General features: G+C 36.5%; 3 protein-coding genes across 3 annotated transcripts in view; 2 read left to right on the top strand and 1 right to left on the bottom strand.

Moving 5' to 3' along the window:
• Nucleotides 1-8,889, top strand: part of LOC120633592 (proclotting enzyme) — a 28,233-nt gene extending 19,344 nt beyond the window's left edge. Inside the window, exons 2-7 of the mRNA XM_039903805.1 lie at nt 3,743-3,796; nt 3,883-4,872; nt 5,437-5,629; nt 6,182-6,342; nt 6,998-7,254; nt 8,405-8,889. Of these exons, the coding sequence (XP_039759739.1) occupies nt 3,743-3,796; nt 3,883-4,872; nt 5,437-5,629; nt 6,182-6,342; nt 6,998-7,254; nt 8,405-8,560 (1,811 nt within the window). The 3' untranslated portion in view covers nt 8,561-8,889. The remainder of the gene's footprint in view (nt 1-3,742; nt 3,797-3,882; nt 4,873-5,436; nt 5,630-6,181; nt 6,343-6,997; nt 7,255-8,404) is intronic.
• Nucleotides 8,890-10,421: 1,532 nt separating this feature from the next.
• On the top strand, nt 10,422-16,367 carry LOC120633593 (protein unc-50 homolog). The gene is made up of 6 exons (XM_039903806.1): nt 10,422-10,849; nt 11,247-11,312; nt 11,624-11,744; nt 13,838-13,974; nt 14,143-14,244; nt 15,804-16,367. The coding sequence occupies exons 1-6, from the start codon at nt 10,615-10,617 to the stop codon at nt 15,938-15,940; spliced, it is 798 nt and encodes a 265-aa protein (XP_039759740.1). The 5' UTR covers nt 10,422-10,614; the 3' UTR covers nt 15,941-16,367.
• Nucleotides 16,368-16,403: 36 nt separating this feature from the next.
• On the bottom strand, nt 16,404-22,853 carry LOC120633591 (calcineurin-binding protein cabin-1-like). The gene has a single exon (XM_039903804.1). The coding sequence runs from the start codon at nt 22,800-22,802 to the stop codon at nt 16,581-16,583; it is 6,222 nt and encodes a 2,073-aa protein (XP_039759738.1). The 5' UTR covers nt 22,803-22,853; the 3' UTR covers nt 16,404-16,580.
• Between the last annotated feature and the right edge of the window lie 1,238 nt (nt 22,854-24,091).

A 24,091-nucleotide genomic window follows, 5' to 3' on the forward strand; every position in this document is an offset into this window, starting at 1 on the left:
TAAAATGGCGTAAGAAATGACTTTTTATGTTAACTATAGTGTATAACGTAACAAGCATTCCAAACATTAATAAGGAATCTTCTTCAGACTAATTAATGCCCGAAGCACAGCAAAGAGACAAAAATTATATCTGCACGGCTAACATAGTCAGGAGACATTTCCCCTCCAAGGGAAATGACAGAATTTTATCTTCTCCCACAGCTTTATCAACTCTCCTAGCAACGGCCAACAAGACGTGGAGATGTCATAATTAACGCGACTAAACTTCTCTTATTCCCTGTTGAAGTACTTTGGCGGGTGGACACGTTTATTTTATCCCTCGTCAGGGGACATTTAGAAAACATTTTAAATAGTTTTTTTGGCCTCGACTGCTATCTTACCTGGTGGTAAGCATGTCAAGTAATGCACTCTAAGATGGTAGCGAGTTGTGGAGTATGGTAATCATACCCCCAAATCGGTTACTACGCGACATCGCCTCGGAACACTAAATCGCTTAGCGGCACGTCTTTGTCGGTAATCGGCGGATAACACTTTTGTCTCGTGATGAAAGTGCTTCTCCACTTCACTTTTTTAAGTTTTTCTATAACAATTTTCATTTTCTATAGCAATTTAAATATCACTTTCTAAATACACTTATCAACATAACGGTGAAGGAAAACATCGTGGGGAAATCTACACGCCTGAGAGTTCTCCATAATGTTCTCAAAGACGTGTGACGTCCACAAATTCGAACTTGGCCAGCGTGGTAGACCCACCTAAGCCCTTCTCATTCTGAGAGAAGACCCGTGCCCTGTAGTGGGCCGGTTTTGGGTTTATAAAATTGAATAAAACTAAATAGGTACTGAGAGAATACCAGCGTTGTGGGTACATTAGTATCCGGAACATTAAGCTAAGTCAGAACCTTTTTATTGGCACGACACATCATAGACTTAAGCTATTAATAATTAAGTACAAAATGTTTAAGTTACTCCGTATGTAAGTCTGTTTGTGTTGTTCTGGTAAATAAACAAATTCTATTCTATTCTATTCTATTCTATTCTAAAAAGGAGAAATACTGTGAGGAAGTATGAGTTACGTTACAGGCAGTTCTTATAGACAATCTTTAAAAAAAAAATATTTGAACCACTATCATCATTAGCCTATTATGTTCCTCTGCTGTGCACAAGCCACCTCTCTTAGGATGTATGGTTTTAGAGCATCAACCCACAACGCTACTTCAAAGTGGATTGGCGGGCTACTTCGAATGAAATACATCGCACATTAAAGAGATAAAAGTCTATGCTCTAAAATAAGACTCCATTGACAACATAAGTGTCGTCATGAAAAAACTTTTAATTTGACATAGAAAAAACCGGCCAAGTGCGAGTCGAACTCGCGCACGAAAGTTCCGTACCATTATCCATTATCAATAAAAACGGCAAAAAAATGATGTATGGTCTATAACAGAAGCGGTGGTAGTCCAGTGGGTGGCTTCGACCTCACTATTGGGGGGAGTTCGAATCCTAGCCCGCACCTCTAACTTCTCGAGGTTATGTGCTTTTTAAGCAATTAAATTATCTCTTGCTTCGACGGTGAAGGAAAACATCGTGAGAAAACCCGCATGCCTGAGAATTAAAAATTCAAATTCAAATTATCAGTAATTTTTCAACCGTCTAATTATCACGGTTCATGAGACCTTATTGATACAACCTGGCGATAGACGGACTGACAGACAGACGGACGAACAGCGGAGTCTTAGTAATAGGGCCCCGTTTTACCCTATGGGTACGGAATTCTAAAAAATCGCTTCGCAGTTTCACTTGTAAACAACGGTGAGATGCGACGGATATGGATGGTTTCACTCAAGTTTTGGTCACGTGCCCATTTCTATCATCACTTTTTTTTTGGATAGAATCTCGTAGAAGTTGGGAAATTAGAAAGTTTTACTAGGTTGCGATGAATTAGTTAGCAGTGGCGTGCATAGAGGGTATGCATAAACCAGTCCACTGCTGGAATAAAAGCCTCTCCTAACGGCTTGGTTGGCCCATAAATCTGCTAAAGATAATGGTTGGAAATTAATATTAACAGCATTCCTACTTTATCGACAATAGATGAAAATTATATAAATTAACAAAAATCTTATTTTCCAAATTGAAAATTGGAATAATCCTATCAAATTAGTGTATTGTTATCTGTCCTCGATATATCTACAAAGTTTTAACGATATCAGACCGTTTGAACAGGGTCAAAATGAAGTACAAAGGAGTCGGTTAAAAACACACCAGATGAAGCTAATAAAAGGCGTCCAAAATAAGTAGTTTACGTAAAGATTGTAATAAATAAGCTATGCAATCAAATAGTTGCAATATCTATTCCAAAGTAGTATTATCTCATTACCTTGAAGGATAAGTGCAGGTAATAAAGAATTAAAGCCAAAGAAATGAGACATTTAGCACTGCAGATTTGTTAAACAATGGCGCAAAGAAACTCCCTAACTAGCGAGGAAACGAGTGCTTCGTAAACACGTGTACAACACACGCTTTACGTGTTTCTGTGAGATAATAACACAACTTGTGTTTACGCAAAAGAAAACGAATAAAAGATCTTAAGGCAACTCTCGCGAAAAAAACTTTAAAAAGTGTGAAATTGAAGCAACATTTGTAGTGAGCTTAAGTTTTTTTCACAAGCAACACTTGTTAAATAAACTTAAGAATATAGACGTAGAGAAGCTTTAAATACTACCTATTACATATAGATTATAGAGCGGTGATAGCCCAGTAGGTAGGACTTGAACTTTACTTTCGGAGGGCCGAGTTCGAATCCCAGCAAGCACTACTAACTTTTCTAAGTTATGTGCATTTTAATTATTGAAATATCACCGTGAAAGAGAAACATCTTGACAAACCTGTATGCCTGCAAGTTCTCCATAATGTTCGAAGAAGTCCGGTAATAGCTTGACATGATGATGATGATGACTTTTTAATTAGGGAGCGTTGCTGATAACCATCTTAAGGGTAAAGGGGTAAAGGGTTTTAACTATGTCGCCGGTGGAGACGAGCGTGAAAGCTTGCCAGGAGTTGAGCCCCAAGGCTCGAAGACATCGTGGGAGAATCAGGGACGTCGACCTTGTAGAGTCTCCTGGGAGTCTCCTCCTCCTGTCTCTAAATTAGGCTTAAGTGGAACATAACTTTTAGGTCTTTTTTAAGTTACCTGTGCAATTTTAAATTATTTTAATTTTATATTATTTTTTATAAATGAATGTTATGGCTATAAATAAAGATTATTATTCGGACTAAATCGGTTTTTGGTTTAAGGTTTGGTCTTGGTAAGGATCCACGTCCACTGTCCAGATAACTTCAGAAATCCGACCCTTCGTCTTCGCCGGCGAAGATGCAGCGCAGGCGTTGTATGTGTGTTACCTAATTGGGAAACTTGTAATCAGAAAACATGCATCCTAAACCAAATATCCTGAGTTCTTCTTCATTAAGGATACATTTTTCAATCTATAGTTGCATTGATATAATATGTTACTGCTAGTTGATTTATAAAATCAATGGCCAGAGGAATGAATTTGGCGTTTCGACAGTTTTTATAGTCCATAACACTAGTAGTGACATATTAAATCAATGTGTATAAATTTTATTCCTTAAACTATGAATGGAAAATTATTCTAAGTTAACCGATTGAATGTATACCTACCCACATCTGATAGTAAAACGTTACTCAACTGCAGTTCCTAATCTTTTTTTTTCTTTTCTTCCAGGTATTCTGTTTCTAGCAATACTTGCAAAATGCCAGCACCAAGCACACCACCCGGGTAGGTATGCATCAATAATTCCATCTCATACCACATATGAAATGCATCCAGAAATGCTATGAATAAAACCCAATTCGTATTTCCAGTATCCTTCGTGCAGCATCAGAATCAACTTTCATATCCGTACATCCAATCGGGGCATCCGCCATGGCATCAGTTCACCTCTCCGCGGAAAAGATCTCCTGACATCCAAAATTATTATAACGGTCCATACAACCAACCGTACAACCATTATTCCAATCAGAACCCTTTTCAACAACCAGGGACACAACATCAAACGTATCCTCAGATGTATGACACCAGGCCGTCTGCCGATTTAATTAATACAGAATCAAGAAATAACCAAAACGATGGAAGACTTTTATCACAATCTGCGTTCACAAGAATATCTGAAACTTTAGGAGCTATAAACACAGTAGGCCATTACCTAATCGACATAGTCAATGAAAATGATAGAAACGAATCGGACCCCAACTTACAACAGCTTCCTCAAGCGCTTTATACCATAAGCAAAAATGTTTTAGGAAGAAATGTGACAGATAAAATTGCACCTATAGTGAAGAAAGCGCTGCCCCAGGTCTTACCTGATGCACCTATTACGAGAATAGCAACAGGAGATCTGGACAGAAATGACGCTAGGTTCTGTACCACACCTGAAGGTGAAGAAGGTATATGCGAAGATTTGAGCAACTGTCCGCAACTGCTGCTTAACCTTGTAACCCTGCGAGAATCTCTGTGTTTTAAGGATTTATTTGTACCTGGAGTGTGTTGTCCCCGAGACGCTGTAGTCCCAGCGACACAGGCTGTAGAAAAGCCAGTTGTTACTACGACGAGTAAACCAACTTACTTAGTTCCTGTTACCACTCAACGGCCTATACCAAGACCTACGACGACTAAGAAACCTTCAGCTATTCTAGTTTTAACTACTAAACGACCAAGGCCTCCGACAACTACTACTACGAGGCCTATTACTACAGTACCAACAACTACTACCACAAGGGTACCGTCTACGACAAGCTATTACACCTTGGCACCACCTTTTATCGCAAATTACTCCAACATAGTCGATGTAAATGGTAATTTATTCATTTATACATTTTTTTGTGTTTTCATTAATCATGTTTGTCATTTATTTACAATATGAAGCTTATTGGCAGCATTTATATTTAGGTAGACCTACTTTCAGGATTAGAATTGACCAGGCTCAATAATAACATGTGCTGTATTTTTTTATATAGTCATAATTGACGGGCCAAGCAGATGGCCCACCTGATTGTGACTGACTGGAGCACCATCGTCTTGAAACAGAAGCAAACTTCACAGGGCACGCAAGGAGCACTTCCTGCTACATGCCGCCCCGTGTCCATCAATTTGAGTCGGCAGAAAGGTGGAGCTCTGTCATAAAAAGCTCTACTAATAACTACTACTTGTTTCATTAGCTGATCACTTGTCCAATAATGATAAATAGGGTCCCGATTCACTTTAGCATTGTATAACGTCGTGTACAACGTCAACGTTTATTGTTTTCGACTGACGACTGAACTTTAATATTACGAAATCCTGAATATAGCTTGGCCACTGAAATAATACGTTTTTGTCTTCTGAAATATGAGTTCCACCAGTTAATTTTTACATTTTAGATTGCGGGCAGAGAGAAGACGAAGGCGGCAGAATCGTTGGTGGCACAGAGTCCAAACCAGGAGCCTGGCCGTGGATGGCTGCCATATACCTGCATGGCAGCAAGCGGCGAGAGTTCTGGTGTGGGGGCACTCTCGTTGGCAAGAGACACGTGCTAACTGCCGCCCATTGCACTCGAGACTCCAAGCAGAGGCCGTAGGTTCTAAATTTTGATACGTTTAATTTCCAAGACCCTCGATTTTCTTTCATCCTGGATATTTTCGTAATGCTAATAAATTTAAATTGGGTTTTGTAACAATACTATTTCGGAGTGAATAATCTCGTGTTTTCAGCTTTATAAATTCAAAATTCATTTATTTCAAGCAGGCCTAAATATAAGCACTGAAACGTCAAGTCTGCCTGTATGTAGTGACTCTGCCACCAGTTCTGAAGGCAGATTCTACCGAGAAGAAGCTGGCAAGTGACTCAGCAGTTGCTCTTTTTCAACATATCTTTTATAATGTGTTACCACGTAGAAAAGTTTACAACTAAATCCTCAACTAAGCTACTAAACACTATCCTTCAGCATTTGTAGAGGATTCAGTTCTAAATTCCTTCTTCCCATGAGATCCCCTGGAACCAGAAGTAATCTATAAATAATCTACAGACTTAAGTTCCTGCATACTGAGTTGATTTGCTGTCAGTTATGCAAACAGCAACAAAAACAATGCAGACTGTTTGTCACCCCCAGCTTGTAACCTGTTCCAGGTTCCCAGCGCGTCAGTTCAGCGTACGGTTAGGCGACGTGGACTTGTCCCGCGACGACGAACCGTCCCGCCCCGTGACGCTGCGGGTGAGCGCCGTGCGAGCACACGACCAGTTTTCCAGGGTGGGATATTACAATGACATCGCTGTACTGGTTTTGGCTGGTAAGAACAATCTTTACTTCAAAAAGGACCACATTCACAGGTGATAGGATGCAGCGATCGATTACACACAAATCGCAGAATTTTACCAAACTCTTCATCATAATTAAGAGACAATATAAGTAGGAGTAGAGGTTTTTGTGAAAATTGAAAATGTTAATCACATGTGCCTGTAAACACCTCAGGTTGATGGACACAGGGCGTCACGTTGCAGGACGTATTCCTTGCATGCCCTGCGAATCTCTGTTGATGATTTCCAGCTTACCGTGCTTACCGGGTGAGCCATATGCTTGGTTCGTCAAGTATAACTATAAAAAAAATACATTTTCTTAATTCAGATACCAAGAAAAAAAAACTAAAGTGAGTGAGTGAGTGAGTGAGTGAGTTCTAAATCGCGCGAAATACACAAATAACGTTGCTTACGGAAATCGAATTCGGTTATGTCACGCTACTAAATAAATACGATAAATTTTACTCTAATATTTCGAAACTCGACAACGATTTTGATTGAACATAACCTATACTAGGGATATAAAAACAATAGGAGACCATTTTTTTCTGAGGCACGGTGGTTATGTCGTACTCATACCAACTAAACCTAACGGACCACGGTGTTCCAACTCGGTCACTTTACACACAGGATGCGTAACTGTTTCAGATAACGTCCAGAAATCAAAATACGTGATACCGATCTGCCTACCACAAGGGGATCTTGCTCGGCAACAGTTCGACGGGTCTGTGGCGACGGTAGTCGGGTGGGGTACCACTAGATACGGTGGAGGGGAGAGCTCGAGGCAGCTGGAGGCCAAGCTACCTGTGTGGAGGAACGAAGACTGCGACCGCGCGTACTTCCAGCCGATCACTGATACGTTTCTGTGCGCTGGTTATCCTAGAGGGGGTGTTGACGCTTGTCAGGTAAATCTTTGTTATGCATACTTACTTATTAAAATTATAAATGCGAAAGTGTCTTTGTTAGTTTGTCCTAACTTTATGCCATAACTTACCAGCTGTAGCGGTCTGCACATTACCAAACTAGATGGCGCCACAAAGATCCTGCATCGCGCTAACGAAGTGTTCACAAAAATTGACGTTATATACTACTTTCAAAGATAAATGGTCGGACTTCGGTCTCCGAGCACGATCACCCGCTCGAAGGAAGATCTTTTTATTGTTACGTCGAGCGTTTTACCATAGTTCCCGTACACCAGACAATCGACTCGATTTTTGGCATAGATTTACGAAGAGTAAAATAGGCTACTTATTATCCCAGTAATACAAACGGTTCCCACGGATTCTTGGCATATACCATAACAAAAGCGGACAAACAATGCGGGTAAAAGCTAGTAAAATTAAAACTATACATAACTTGTTACCTATATTCAACTCAAGTACTGCATCGATCTTAGTGAATATTGGCACTTATATAGCTCGCATCCTTGAGATGGACATGTTTAATCCCAAAAAAACACCATAGTAACATTTCCGGGGATTTATAAATAGCACTTGTTACCTGCGCACTGCTTCACAGGTAAGCCAATTCGACAGAGCTCCTGTGATGAAACTATTATTTAACAATGAGAATATACATTTTTTTTGTACCCACACTACAGAAAAAAGTATACATAGAGCTAGTTAAATGGATGAAATGGCCTTACTGCTACACGTTACCTTTCAATAAGTTAACTCTCAAAAAGTTCAAAGTTCATAAAACGTAAGCTTACAGAAAAATCCTATTATAATGTTAAGGTTAACTTAAACGATAAAAAAGCTTGGGTGCTCTGACTTCATAGCTTAATATTAATTTACTGTGAGATGGAGATAACAAATAAAAACCCAATTACCCGGCTAAGTTTGTTGTGGACCCTTCTTAGACCAGAACGCGTTTGGAACCCTCGAAACTTTAGGTTTTTTTTTATTGTAATTATTTCGTATATATTTATTAAATTACTGTGTGACCTTAATATTAATATTTATAAGCATAAGCTAATTAAATCTTTGTGGAAAATGGAAATATAAATCACTTTTATGTGAGATAAAAGATTAAAAAATATATATTAATTTCCAGGGAGACTCCGGTGGTCCATTGATGCTGCTCGCCAACGGACGCTGGACGCAGATCGGCGTGGTCTCCTTCGGAAACAAGTGCGGTGAACCCGGATACCCGGGCGTGTATACCCGGGTCACGCACTATTTGAGTTGGCTGCAACAAAACTTAGCTTAGTTATCAATTCCTAGCAAATTCGTCTTCAATATACCTAATGTAGTCTTTGAGATTGACATATAACTAAAACAATTTATTATCATCGTTATCAACCCATGACCGGCCAACTACGGTGGTTGTGGTTTATTGTTAAAACCAAAAAGCAGATAATTTTATAAGTTGAATGGCCGATGTTAGGTAATCCTTACCATTTTATAAGCTAGATGAACACGAACAACGAAATACTTACCAGCATTGAAAATTACTAGGCTTTTGTTAACTTAGCAGGTACTTTTCTAATGCCCGTTTTCACTAAACCTAGGAAACGCTTAAGTCTGATGCCTAACAATTTGCGATATGTACAGATAGAAAAACGTTTCACTAACACTTAGATGGTGACTAACGCTGTAAGGCGGTGGGTGCCTTTTGAAACGATATTAATTGTCAAAAACCAACCCTTTCAGTAAACAAACACTACTAATGAGTTTTGTGTAAAACGTAGTGTCTCACTCACTGACTATAAGGGCCTGGTATCTTTTTTATATATAGGATTTTGAAATGTATATTGGTGATAAGCCAATGTTAGTAACATGATAATCATGAATCTACTCTAAGTATTTAAATAACTATTTAACAATTAAAAAAATAATCAAGTCTGCTTGATAAAAATATAAAAAAGATAAAAATGTCAAACCGTGAAAACCTGTCCTTTTTTTTGAATTCTCGTAACATCTTCTTGCAGAATTAAACTTAATACATTTTTTTTCAGTATTTTACCAAAGCTTCCATGAAACATTTTCATTAGCTACCTATTATTTAACTTCTCACTTATGCCATATATTTGCACCTATTTAAGTAGGTATATTAAATTAAAGTTATTATAATGCTTGTATCCCCATTTTTTTAATTCTTATTAAACAGGTAATTGTGATAAGTTTTGAACCGCTAATTATTTGTATAGAAAAAAATGTTAATAAAAGTACTTAATTAAATTGTCGTGTTTCATTTTTGTGCAGTCATCATCACCACAACTAAAATAATAAAATTAAATTTTATTATTTTCTTAAATTTTATTAAATTTTATTAATCTACACGATTTTAAAATTTAATTTTATTGCATATGAATTATTTATTATTTTTATAATAACTTGAATTTCTTTTTCAAATTTTGGGTAGCCCTATTTTTTTATATAAGTTTTGTAATTCGTGGACAGCGCTGTGGGTCTTGTGCTGGCGCTATTTTATTTTTAGCTAAGTCTATTTGGTTATTTTAGTGCGTGACTGTCTGTTGTCCGTAATAAATAAAATAAAATAAAATAAAGATAAAAATATTTAAATTAATCAAAATAAATATATGTGAAATAGTTCTTCTTCTTTTGATTTATGGCTTTTCGTAGTGCCAAAACAGCACAATGTACTTTGCCAGTGTCAAGTAGCTTGGAAAAGGCACGAACTAGAGTGGTCAGTAAAGAAAAAGAAATGTCTATTTAATAACTTCGACCTGCAATAGTAGTTGTTAGTGAAATGAACTAAGTACGCGTGAAATAGTTATATAACACATATTTCAAGACAACTTTTACCTATTTATCATACTTAAGCAGGATGGAAATGAGCTCAAACGGGACGATAGATCACTCCAAATATATGGATAAGACTTATGTGTCTGGTTTTCTAAATAATTTTTTTCTTCACCTTCATCTCTATTTGCTTTATTAGCCAAATAAATGGCTAAAACTCTGAAATGAATAACACAGGCAAATAAAGATAACTGTACGTGGCTTTACGGTGATATACCTTTGCCTATAATTTACAGGGAAGAATAAAAAAAATGTGTCAAAGTCATGTGTCAGCTGCGAACTGTCATTCAAATGGCATTAATGACGTGAGGGTAGGAAAAACAAGTAACTTTACACTGATATTTTAAAATATCTTTATTTAATAATAAAACGGATTAGCATTAGCAACATATATCGTACTTGTAAAGTGTCTTTAGTTTCACATGTGGTGGCAATATATAAATATAAGGACGTGATTAGTCAGTGATACTAGTGTTATGAACTTATAAAGTTTACACGATGAAATACTCCACTTCGCCCACTCCCTCAACGTCGTCCTACCCCAGGAGCACCTCCCCTCTACCAGCCCCAGCGAACTACCAGCCAACTACTGCCAGTGCGGCGGTCAAACGTTACAAATATCTGAGAAGGTTGTTCAAATTCAACCAAATGGACTTTGAGTTTGCTGCTTGGCAAATGGTGTACTTATTTGTTGCGCCGCAGAAGGTTTTCAGGAATTTCAATTATAGGAAACGTAAGTATGGTCACAAAGGTTTGATTCCAACTTATACATACTTTGCTTAGTTATAAAACAAGACAGATTTTTGTCGGACACATAACTTCGTCTTGATTTAAATATTAGTCTGCGATACTTGCGTAAATCTCAGCCTAACTTCCTATGAGAGAGGAGGCCTGTGCCGAGCAGGAAAACATTAATCTGTTGAATCACATTAATTATGCCCTATAAAATGGGATCTGAGAGATTAATACAAAAAATAGAGTTTATTTCTTATATTCTATATTTTATATCAAGACATGGGGTAAATTAGATAATTTCAAATAATATTTTTCACATTACATAATATGGTATTCTTGTATGTAAATATTTTTTGCATTAACTTAGTTCAAAGATATATTATCATTCATTTCAGACACAAAATCACAATTTGCGAGAGATGACCCCGCATTCCTAGTGCTATTAAGTGTATGGCTATTTTGTAAGTAGAACATTGTTTTTATTTTTTATTTAGATTTACTCAAATATTTCCATTGATAAAGATGGAATTTGAATAAAACAATAAACAATGTCTGTTATAAAATGTAATTAACAAATAAAAATCTTCAAAAATTCTATATTTAGGAACTTATGAAGTGTTCATACATATGTTATGATGTGATTGTGATAAATAGATATTTTACTAAAGCTAGAAGAGTTCTAAACACACCCTGGGCTAAGAAGAGCCCACAATAAACTTAGCTAGATTTTTTTTTCTTATCAGCACAGTTAATTAATAATCTTGTGTTCCAGTATCATCCATGTGCTTTGCCCTGGGCATGGGTCTGACTTGGGGGCAAATAGTGCTGTTTGTACTTTTTGTTGTTTTCGTGGACTTCATTGGAACTGGTACCCTGGTCTCCACACTCTTCTGGTAAGAACTGAGTAGATAACATGTTTATTGCCATAAAACACTTGCCCATGTGTTAACATAAAAATCCTTTTTAAATTGGAAGTAGTTAACATAAATATCCTTTTTAAATTGGAAGTAGTTAACATAAATATCCTTTTTAAATTGGAAGTAGTTAACATAAATATCCTTTTTAAATTGGAAGTAGTTAACATAAATATCCTTTTTAAATTGGAAGTAGTTAACATAAATATCCTTTTTAAATTGGAAGTAGTTAACATAAATATCCTTTTTAAATTAGAAGTAGTTAACATAAATATCCTTTTTAAATTGGAAGTAGTTAACATAAATATCCTTTTTAAATTGGAAGTAGTTAACATAAATATCCTTTTTAAATTGGAAGTAGTTAAACAAAAAATTCTAAAACTACTACTACTACAACAGCTATATTACTACTGTGATTTTTTGAAATCGAAAAATCCTTTTCGTATATGTCCAATTATTTATTGTTTTATTTGGAAAATCCTTGAAATGAAATGAAATATTTATTTTGCTAAATATGGGTTAGACATTGGTGTTTAGGATATAAAGTTCCAACATATTCTGTTAATACATCAACATGCAAAATTTAAACATTAAGTTATATTAATAATAATCTCATTTGTTATCAATTATATAAAATAATGTTCTGAGATTTATAGTATCATAATAAATAATTGTATTAGTTATTTAATTCTTCCATGTACACCATGTACACTTTTTGCAGAATGACTCCTGATAGCATGTCATCATCATATTCATTGGTAGTCCAATGAAGATGATGCGAATTTATTATTATTTTGCGAATATTGCTTAGTACCCAAGTTTATTTAGTCAGAGGGTTATAGGTAATCGCCCATATTAAAGCATATCAATAATAGTCGATTTCGAAAGGCGATAAAAATTTGAAGGAACAGGTAGAATTCAATTTTCATGTAAATCAATATTAAATAATCTTAAAGAGATATTTGACATCCCTAACCCGTCGCACGAGATTTACACATGTAAACAACGTGTAGTGTGTGTGTGTGTATGCTTCTGAATGTTTGTAAATTATTGTTTTAATATTATATAGTACCAACATCATTTTGTTTTCGTCATTAGTAGTCTGTGATGCCATTTGACCTTAAATGTTATCACAGCTAATGTTATGGTTGTCACCGCGTATTTTACTATAAACGGTCATTTCTCTAAAAGTATTGATCAGGTTCAAGAAGTAGAATAAAGATTCATAAACATCGCTTTATCAAGTAATTTTTTACTTGTTACTTTAGTAAACAATATTTTTGTTACTTTATACTTTACACCAATTCACACTGGGCCAGCGTGGCCTAAATCCTTCTTATTGTGGGAGGAGACCCGTGCCCTGTAGTGGGCGTTAATGGGTTGATATGATGAAGATGATGATTGTTTTTATTAAACATTATGAGAGAAAAGAGAAAATTTTTGTGCGTTAGCGCATTTCTGACTAGATGAATGAAGTCTTAGCATCACACAATTAAAATAATGACAGTGTATAGTCAGTACATATTTGAAAATTTAAGAAAAAATGTGACTGCAATAATTTAAACATTAGAAGTAAGAATAAACTTACAGTGCAATATACTAGGTTACATAAAATTCATAATTCGTTTAAAGGAAATTGCATACAATTCTACAATAAACTACCAATTGACATCTTGGAGATGTCTCTTAAAAAGTTCAAAGTTTGTATTAAACGTAAGCTTATAGGAAAGTCCTTTTATAGTATACAGGACTACGTAAACGATAAAAAAGCTTGGGTGTAAATTATTGCTCTAACCAGGTTGCTCTTCTAATAATTTAAAATGACATTGTGAGATGGTGATAACAAAAGAAAAACACCCGGCTAAGTTTGTTGTGGGCTTCTTCTTAGACCAGGACGCGTTTGGAACCCTCGTAGCTTTAGTTTTAAGTTTACGAATGTGGTTATCGCCATCATCTCACTACCGTGTAATTCTTATGTACGCATCAAAAGTCCCACCTATGGGCCTACTTGAATAAAGATATTTTTGACTTTGACTTTAACACAATAATTTTTGTACCCGCTCACCACACAGGTTCATCAGCAACAAATACTTGGCAGTTGACGGTGCGGGCGGAGACGTCGAGTGGGGCTACGCTTTCGACGTTCACATCAACGCGTTCTTCCCGCCACTATCGCTGCTACACTTTTTCCAGATACTGCTGTTTCACAGTGAGTTGATTCCCTCGCCTGGGGAATAAAACAGTCCTTTTTTTTAAAAACCTACAATATCTGGATTTCAAATGAAAGGGCTTGACTAGTAGAGTAATGTACAGTATAATAAAAGTCGTAGTTTTTTTCTATTTTAATTTATATATTTACCTTTATTAAACCTTTCAGATCTCCTCAGCAACAAAAATTTCCTGGCGTGCTTCGTATCGAACACATTCTGGCTTGCCTCGATTGTTTACTATCTGTACATCACGTTCCTAGGATACAGTAGTGAGTTTTATTATTTTCTACCTATTTATTCTAATTATATTTATATACTTATTATTATTGAGTGGTGACGACCTGTGGGTACGACTTTCATACTACATACGATCATTAAAATACTAATGTAATTTTAAGAACACATTACCGTTTTATAAAGTCTTTTAATATTTAAGACTTATTTGGTTAAGAATTATTAAATGATTATTACTAAACGTTGTCGATAATGGCTTTATAATCGATCCTAAGGTGGCTTTATAATTTAATGAATGTTTCAATATTTCGCTTACGCTTTCACTTTTTCAAGTCAAGCAAAGGCTATAAATTTTAAAAGCTATGCTATTATGATTCGATTTCCTGTTTTTTTTAATAAAAAAACCAAAAGAATATGTAAATAAAATAAAAAATAAAAATAAAAATAGCCTTTATTCTCTGACTAAATACATTTTTGCTTATACACTACTAGTTACTAAATCTATTATTTAATTAAGTTATATTTATTCCTAAAAAATTTGTTTTGTAACACCAGCGCGTTTAGTCAGGCTGTCCTTGGACATAGGCCTCCTCCAGAATTCTCCAGTGTGCTCTGTCTCTGGCTAATCTGCGCCATCCTTTTGGCAGGTCATCTTCCCACCTTTTTTGTGGCCGTCCTTTTTTCCTCTTGCCATCTCTAAAAAAATATGTAGAAGCCAAATATTTCTTAACTCAAACACATAGGTCGGACGTAGCTGTTTTTACAAAGCAATCGTGTGGTTGGTTAGGTAGGAGGAAAAAACCTACACTGGCCTTAGTAACTAGCCACGGCCGAAGGATCCCACCGGCCGGGACCAGAGAAAACTCCGAAATTTTTTAATTCTAAAATTTATCTGCCGAGAATCTTACCCACTTTTTCTACTGACTAAAGGGGCCGAGTTCGAATCCCAGCACGCACCTCTTGTAAGTTATGCGTTTTAGCAATTAAAATATCACTCAACGGTGAAGGAAGACATCGTGAGGAAACCTGCATGCCCGAGAGTTCTCCATAATGTTCTCAGAGGTGTGTGGAGTCCACCGATCCGCACTGGGCCAGCGTGGTGGACATCGGCCTTAACCTCTTCTCATTGATGGAGGCAAGACACGGGTCTTGTAGTAGGCCGGTAATGAGTTGATGTTATTATGATGATAATGAGTATTACTAAAGATTTTTTGTTTGTTTGTACTGAATAAGCTCTGAAATTGCTCGACTGATTTTAACAATTACTTTATTAAAATTTAATTAACTGCAAGTAGCGTGGGCTAAAATTTATTTTTAAAAACATTAGGGCTAATCGTCATTATCATATTAACCCATTATCGGCCCACTGCTGGGCATCCTCCCACAATGGAATGGGTTATGGCTGTTATCCACCTGTTATGCACAATTTCTACTTACTATCAACTTTGCTACGTCAGTTAAGCTTTTCTGTTTCACAGATAAGTCTCAGAGACAGTAAATATTGTACCTCTAAAGCCTCTGAAGTATTATTTCTATTTTAATATATGTATAAATGAAAATTATTTTTCTTTTAATTTAATTATCTTTGTTACAGATTTACCGATGATCAAAAACGCAAGGGCATTCCTGTTGCCACTTCCCGGACTGTTTATCCTGTACATAGGAACTTTGCTTGCCAACTGGAACTTGAGTCACATGCTCATGGATTTCTACCATTACAGAGTTCTTTAGCAAAGACTGACCAATTGTAGAGATAAAATAAATTTCTTCAAGAGAAAATCCTTTATCATGTCAGTTCTGACCAAACAAGTTATTATTTAACTATGTATCGGTGAGCACCTAACGAGTCACTGGATGGGCTTTTTTCCCTATTGGTCACAACCAACAGACAATGTTATTCCTAACGAGTCACAATATGACACGTTTGGATGTGACTCGTTGGGAACTCACCCATTTATCCATTATAAAAACGGACTGTAATATAATTAATCCGTTGTGTAAATTATGTGAATTAGAAATAATTGTTATTATATTAAAAAACTCACCAGCAAGTTTGTCTTGCATTTAAATGTTTTACTCCGGGGATACCATGTGGAACTCTAAAATAGTTGTCGTATTTCAATAAGATATAATTTTCACATTAAAAATCTTTATTTTACTAATAAAAGTTTTATTTATATTTTATACATATTATATCAAACCAATACATTCATATAAGAATTGGTGCCTGCACATCAAGACGTAAATAATACTACACTTACAGTTTTCTGATTTAATTTTTAAGCGCATCCCACAAATCACATGTATTCAGTCAGTCGATTGTTATTATTATTTCAATATAAGCAATACTACACTAACGTTTATGTTAAATCTAATCGTCATCTAAAACAATAACTTCATCGGAAGATATAGGTAGTCTCACTTCTTCGAATGCAAGCGATTTTCTCGGTTCTGATCTTTTGCCGTGAACTAAAGGCTGCCTGGAAGCAGATGTTTTGGTTATCGTCAGTGACGATGGTAGTCGGCTAATCGACGCGTTGATGTCCTTTGGCGCCGATGGCATGCTCTTTTGACGCTCGGCCAACTTCTCCTGTAACGTTTTGCCAGGACTGACTTGCTGATGCGGCATCGGGGGCTTACAATGGACAGAAGGGTTAGTTGACGACGCACTGGACATGTGAGCGTGAGGTGCCTTGGTCTGGTTACTAGTATGCGAGAGATTTCCACCAAACGAAGGTAAATTCGAGATTATTGATGCGGGCAAAGTTGACAGCACTGTCCCCATACTAGGCGCTAACGGCGTCGAAGATGGTTTCTGGAGACTGGTTATAACGGACGTTGGTGCTGCTTTCGTTATAGACGTTGACGCAACTTTCGTTATAGACGATGGCGCAGTTTTTGTATTAGACATTGGCACAGTTTTCGCAACAGATGTCGACACGGCTTTTGATGCAGATGCTAAAACAGATTTCGTTACAGATGTGGAAACAGTTTTTATTGCAGATGTGGGTACAGCTATAATTGCAGGTGTTGACATAGCTTTCGTAAGAGGCGTTGGCAAAGCTTTCATTGCCGAAGATTGTGCAGCTTTTGTTACAGACGTCGGTGATGCAGTGAAGGATTTTGATGTAACATTTTTTATTTGTGTCACGTTCCGACTAGTGGATGGCTGTTTCGGACCGCGCTTCTGCTTTTTCTGCGGCTGCATATAGGAAGAGAAGTTCTGACCCATGAACTGCCGGTAGAATTCAGCTTGGAAAGAGTTTTGTAGAGAAGTTTGAAAACTGGGTTGCAAACCGCCCTGAATTGGGTAGCCAGTGAGAGCACTAATGTAAGATAAGGATAGTTGTGAAAACACTGGATCGTTAAGCATTGGTACGTAATTTTGAAATGCTGTCGCCATTTCGTGCGACGACATCTTGGGCAATCCGGATACAGAAGGAGCACCCACCGGTTTAGGGTCCATCTTAGGTTGTGAAGTCGTAACAATCAGTTTGGCTGGTTCCGCTACCGTAGCTTTAGTAGTCTGCTTTTTTTGCACGCTTGCTTGCGCCGCTTGCTGTTTCAAATTGGAAGCATACTTTAGACTGCAATCGACTAAATTCATATTCTCCGTTATTGGTGTCCTGCAGACTAATTTGTAAGCATCAACTAGTAAGTTACAGAGTTGCTTTGAATTTGGTGGTTTCATCACTTTCTTGTAAGCATTGTAAATGTCTAGCATCAAACATTTTAATGCTTCTCTCTCGACATCGTTGCTCTTTATGTCGACCTGTTGGCTGAACTTCTGCAGTTGACCTTTGAGAGACTGTACGCACAATGAGCAAGCTTGTAGCGCCAACTCCTCCCTGTCGGAATCCTTTAAGTACTTTTTATCGAGATCTGGTGCCCTTTGTAGATGTAACGTCAAATCGAGTAAGGTTCCGTGATCGTCTATCTCTTTTAATATTTCTAAAGTAAGTAAGACACAGCGATTCATGTGAAAAGCGAAACCTCCCGATCTTTCAACCTCTTCCGAACGCAATAACCAAATGTTATTGAAGAAATTAGTGGATTTTCTTTCGCTAAAAAGCCCAGTCATTTTTTTCCCCGATCTCGAAATAAAGGTGGATAGCATGAGGTCTCTGCATCGTTCGATGTCCTTTCCTTTTTTATAATAAAAGTGGTAATGTGCAAGTCTGTAAAGAGCTTTATAGTGTGGTGTATATCGGCTCGCACAATCCTCGAGCGCATCGAGACAAGCTGAAACTATTTTTTTTATTTCTTCATCAGTTAAAGACTTATCTTCGGAAGATTTGCTCGACGCATCAGTATCTTTGCTAGATTCACTACTATTGCCAGAAGACGATTCACTCGAGTTCGAATCCGATGATGATGTTGAAGAAGAGGAGCTAGAACTGTCTTGTTTTTTATCTTCTTCGCCTTCTAGAATAATTTGCTGCGAATTGTCCTCCTTCTTATCTGTTAGTTCTTCTACGGATTTTTCAGCAGAGGAACGTGATTCTTTACTAGCCTCTTGTTTATCCTTTGTGGCAGCAGTGTCGATTTCTTTGGTGTCTTGAATATCAGGTTGCTTCTGAGATTCTTTATTATTCATACGTTCAGTGTCATAAGAAGCCGATCTCCTTATTTTAGCGGCAGCAGATTCAAGCTTTAACCTTTTTGCTTCGCGGTTATCCTCCTCGCCCGCATCGCTAATAGAGCGCTTTAGGATATTGGCAGCGTGAACCGCCGGACTGTCGTCAGCTTTTGTTTCGTTTTCGGCAATGGGGACGTTATCTTTTTTAAGTTTTTTCTTATAAGGGCCTTGTTCCCACTCTTCTATACACTTTAAAAATACTTTTCCGACCGATGCAGGTATTAACTTATTCTCATGTTGTTCAATATATTTTAGAATAGAGGCATGTATTCTATAGTGCAGTTCCAGAACTTCTATTGATAAATGGGATGGTGAATTGTAGTTTATTTTTGTAGGATATGTAGCCCCTGCTTCTTGTAAATTTTTGATTCCTTGTAAGTAAAAGTTTAGATATAGGGCTGGTGGTTTGTTGCGTTTCTCAGCTACTTTTCCCAACATGTAATACAATAACCAGGACTCCTCATTTGACTTGTCAGTATCGCTGCTACTGTTGAGTTCATCTCGTAGTGTAACAAAGCATTTGTAGGTTAAATTTAACAGATCTTCCTTTTGCTTTTCATAAGCTCTGAATTCTTGAAAACCTATTGATTCCGTAGCCTGTTTCAAAAGCCTCGAACAGAATGAATGCACACAATATACAAAATTACCAAATTCAATCCACATATAGCGATATGAAGGATCTAACTCTAGTGAACGCTTAAAACATCTAATAGTTGTTTTAGCGGGATTAAGAAAATCCTTTTCGTTATTTATATTTCTGTACAAATCCAAGGCCCTTTGTAAATTGGTTGCTTTAGCCAGTGATATCTGAGCCCATGACTTAAACCGATCATTGTTTATTACCACATCTAGTGTGTTATATTTAATAGCCATTTTCATATCGTTCTTTTTAAAATAAAAATCGCCTAGTAAGAAATATATATCTTTCATCTTGTATGGCAACATTGCTGGGACTAAAGGCAGTTTAGTTTCGGTGCCATTGATATATTTCTTCATTTCTGGTACATATTTTGAAGGATCACATTCTGCTGGCAATAAAGATAAAATATTGAGAAATAAGGCTTCTGCATCCAATGAAATTCCACTCACTTTGCCCTCTAGTGGCGGTAAGTCTATTGGTCTAAAAATTTCATATATCTGTTGAGCTCTTTTCCAGTCTAATGTTTGGGGTGTTACATTGTGATCCACAAGATATTTTAATTTGTTCTTCTTTCCTGGATGTCCATAGAGACAAAAAACACACTGTTCCATATATTGTTTGATTTGTTCCAAAGCTTTAGAAAGGGATGGTGATTGGAGACGAGGCACCACTGTATCAAGTATAAAATATAGCAGTTTCCCATCTGACTTACAACACCATGCCCTTTCTCCCAACTGTTCATGTGCTATGAACAATACCATCAATGGATTGGGAACTTCATCACAAGCAATCCTATCACTATCCATTAATGATCTGCTTCTTCCTTGATCTTCCTCTCTCTGCAAAATGTAATGTATAATAATCCAAGGTGCTACTGTATTGAATGGCATGTCCGTTGCATTGGATTCTACTTGATGACCTATTATTCTAATAAGATCCTCGAGCCCCTGTCCAAGTTCATTTTGTGTAACTGTCTCTAAGCATGATAATCCTTCTGTACTAAGGATGTGTTCAATACAAGTCAAAATTTTTATAACAGTTAGGTTCCATTTCACATAATCTACGGAACCTGATGTTAACCGGAAATAATGCTTAAGAGCTTCATGTAAACATATCAGTGACCATTTAAAACAACACTCAACTTTATCCAAAGCCCAGTATGAGTCCAATATAAGAGACAGTTGAACACAAAAGTCTAATGGCATATCTTCCTCTTTTTTTCTAGCTACTGTTTTACAATGCTCAAAAGATTCAGTGACAATGGACAGCACTTCTTCATAGCTACCTCGCCTAAACAAATCCATAACTGTGGACAATTTTTTGTTTCTTTCTAAAATCTTTATGTATTCTAAGACTTCGTTTTCATTTATATCAGTCTTAAATGTAAAATTAGCAATTTTCAAGCTATAAACATCATGATGTTCTCCCATAGCATCAAATTCACTTAAAATGTTATATGAGCAATCCAGAGCAAGTTCTTCACATTTATTTAAAATATGAATGTGTAATCTAAGCCATAGGGATCGAAGAATCATCTCTAAGCATTCTGTACTGGGATATATGTGAGGTTTTAATGTAAGAATTATTTCTATTGATTCAATTACATTTAGTTCATGATTTGCTTTCTCTTCTAAACTCAACTTTATTTTTTCATTGACTCTAAATTCTTCAGCCAACATATTAACAGAAGTGTAATGAAGTAGATCTTGTTTGTTATCATCAGTGCATGCAGGAATGTCAATATGATTGTTATAGCAGTTATTAGCATCAACAAACACCTTTGCAAGGGCTGCAGGCCATTTTGTTTTCCATTTCCCAGCCAACAGGCTCAGATAGTCTTTTAGCAAATCAATTATATCTCGACTGCTCTCTATATATTTATCAATAAATGATTTAACATCATTTTGTTCACTATCAGTGCCAAAATAAACTGTATTTTCACCATATTTTTCTATTGGTTTCTCTTCAAATAACTTGTCTAAATTTGATATTTCAGGAGAATTTCCTCTTTCTCTCATTTCTTTTTTCTGTGCTATTTCTGGGACTAAATCAATTGGAACCATTCTTCGTAACATTTCATATATATTATCATCATCTACTGGTTTCTTTCTTAAAGATTTTCGCTCGTACCATCCCCACTGCTTTAGGTTGTTTAGGGGGTTCCCCCTACGCCTAGCTGGTACTTTCTTCTGTGCTTTATTTTCTGGAACATTATCTGTTGTTGGTTCTGATGTCATTATCTTTACAGTTTCTACTTTATCACTGTCTGTTGCTTTATCTTTGTCAGATAAATCGTTATTCTCATTTTCTGAACCTGTTTCTGTTACTTTTTCAGTATCCGTATTAATTTCCTCCACTATATTGTCATCTGACTCATGGTGTTCTTCACATACCTCCATTTTTTCTTCCTCACCACCATTTTCACATAATAACTCTATAAAGCAAGCATGGCTGTAACAATTTTCAGTAATGTAATTGTGCATGTGAACTAATGACTCACCAACAGATTGCCAAGACATTCTTGATATTAACTTCTTTAACTTGAGATTTGGAACTATATATTTATTTGTTTCAGCTTTCTGTTGTTCTATGTATGCTTCATGGATTATTTCAGCTTCTTTAAGGAGTTTTTCAGCCGTTTCTTCATCTAGAGCTTCATCATCACCTATGCTGCATTTATAAGTTGGATTAATACACTCCATATACTCTTTCATATGACTGTAAACCTTATAAATATGATTTCTGTACACCAAACCCCTCATGTAGCCAGGATCTAGTTGCAATGCATCATGAATAGTGGCTAAACATTGTTCTTTATAGTTAAGGCCAAGCAAAACTATAATTAACTTGTCGAGACATGGCCAATGGCGAGGATTGCGTTCTACACCTTTTTGAAACGCATAGAGAGCAGTTTCATAGTTATGAACTTGCAAACAGACTGTGCCTAATCGATGCCAGAGTGTTATATCAGTGTCATCTAGCTCGGCGGCCAAGTTATATGCCTCGATTGCACCTTCGGTATCTCCAGCAGTCGTCAGTATAGACGCCAAGTTTTTATAGCAAAGGTACTTCAAATTGAACAATGGCCCCGATACCTTCTCACCTGGACACGGTCTTTTGACGTCATATAACAGTTCTGTGTCCAATAGATCTCTCAATAGCTGAGTTGCTTCAGTAAGATTGCCTTTTCGCTGTAATTCTAAAGCTTTGGCATACTGTTGCAATGCGATCTGCTCCAACGCTTCTCGAGATACTTCGACCTCTGAATCACTGTCTTCCTCAGATTCATCATTCAAGGCTGATATTTTAATCATTGTATGTATGTTTTTGCCCTTAAAAACAAAGCCGCATTTCAACAATAACAAACATGCACCACCATATTGCAACACATAGACCATTTGACAGCTGACAAATCACAGAAGTCACTAATAGAAAAAAAAAATCGAATCGGACGGAATGGTTTATGGTAGTGCAGTCCGAAATAAAAAGCTCAAATTGTATAGGACTGTAGTCTGTTTGTCGTAGACAGAGAAGTAAATAGACAAATGGATAGCATCCGTCGCATTCACACAAATAAGAGAACAACTTATGTATACGTCTTGTAAATAAGCGAGATAAAGCGATAGGGTCTTTTGTCTCATACCGCGTGCCGGTTTTTTCATGGATTAGCAAAGCACTTTGCGAAACCAGTTTGACAGTTAGCCATCGTTTTATTAGTAAGAGATACTTTTATTTGTAAGAAATTCAAGATAAACGGATTGTGAGCACAAAAATACAGACCTAACTAATTTGACATTGTTAATAACCAGCTTCCGTCAAGAATTTCTGCGAAAACATGGTTCGGTGCAGTGTTTTAGGATGTAAAAGTGATAGTGATACTCCTCGAAATATTACGGAATCCATCGAAGATAGTCTTTGACCATTTTCATGTACAGAAAAGTAAACTTAGAACTATACTATGCGGAGAAACGAATCTCCCAAGTATTATTAAAAATTATGTTTAAAATATTTTGTTCCAGTTTTCCTACGGTTCATAATTTATTGTTGCTATGGGTTGAATCCACAGGTCGCACTAATTGGACACCCAAAAAGAGTTCAAAGATTTGCAGCAAACACTTTCATAAAAATATGGTCATTAAAAAGAACAAACTTTGTAACCTAACGCTGTTCCAACACTGGTCAGTGAATAATTTAGCTTTTGAGTTTTCATTGTATGGAGATATGCTGGATGATATAATTATGACACTTTTTGTTTATTAGCCTACTATAAAATCATCTTTAGTTTGTATATATATAGATTTATAATGTTAATGACAAAGTTGCCTGGAAGCTAGCCGCTCCGCTTTCATCTTCCAACTAATCACGAGCTCACGAGCCTTTCTCAAAAAAAAACTGCAAAATTGCTTCACAGACCAACGTACTAATGTTATTCCATAAATGTTCCCTTTTTACAATTAAGTTAATTACGGAACATTAAAAATTATTATGCAGTTCCTTTAGGATATGTTTCTAAGTGCAGCTGCTTCTTATGAAACAAATGCCCACATTTTGCTACACTGATAAAGTTTAGTATGTAGGTAGGCATAAGTATCTACGCTAGTGC

The sequence above is a fragment of the Pararge aegeria genome, chromosome 22 (genome assembly GCF_905163445.1).
Source record: "Pararge aegeria chromosome 22, ilParAegt1.1, whole genome shotgun sequence".
Taxonomy (NCBI): Eukaryota; Metazoa; Arthropoda; class Insecta; order Lepidoptera; family Nymphalidae; genus Pararge; species Pararge aegeria.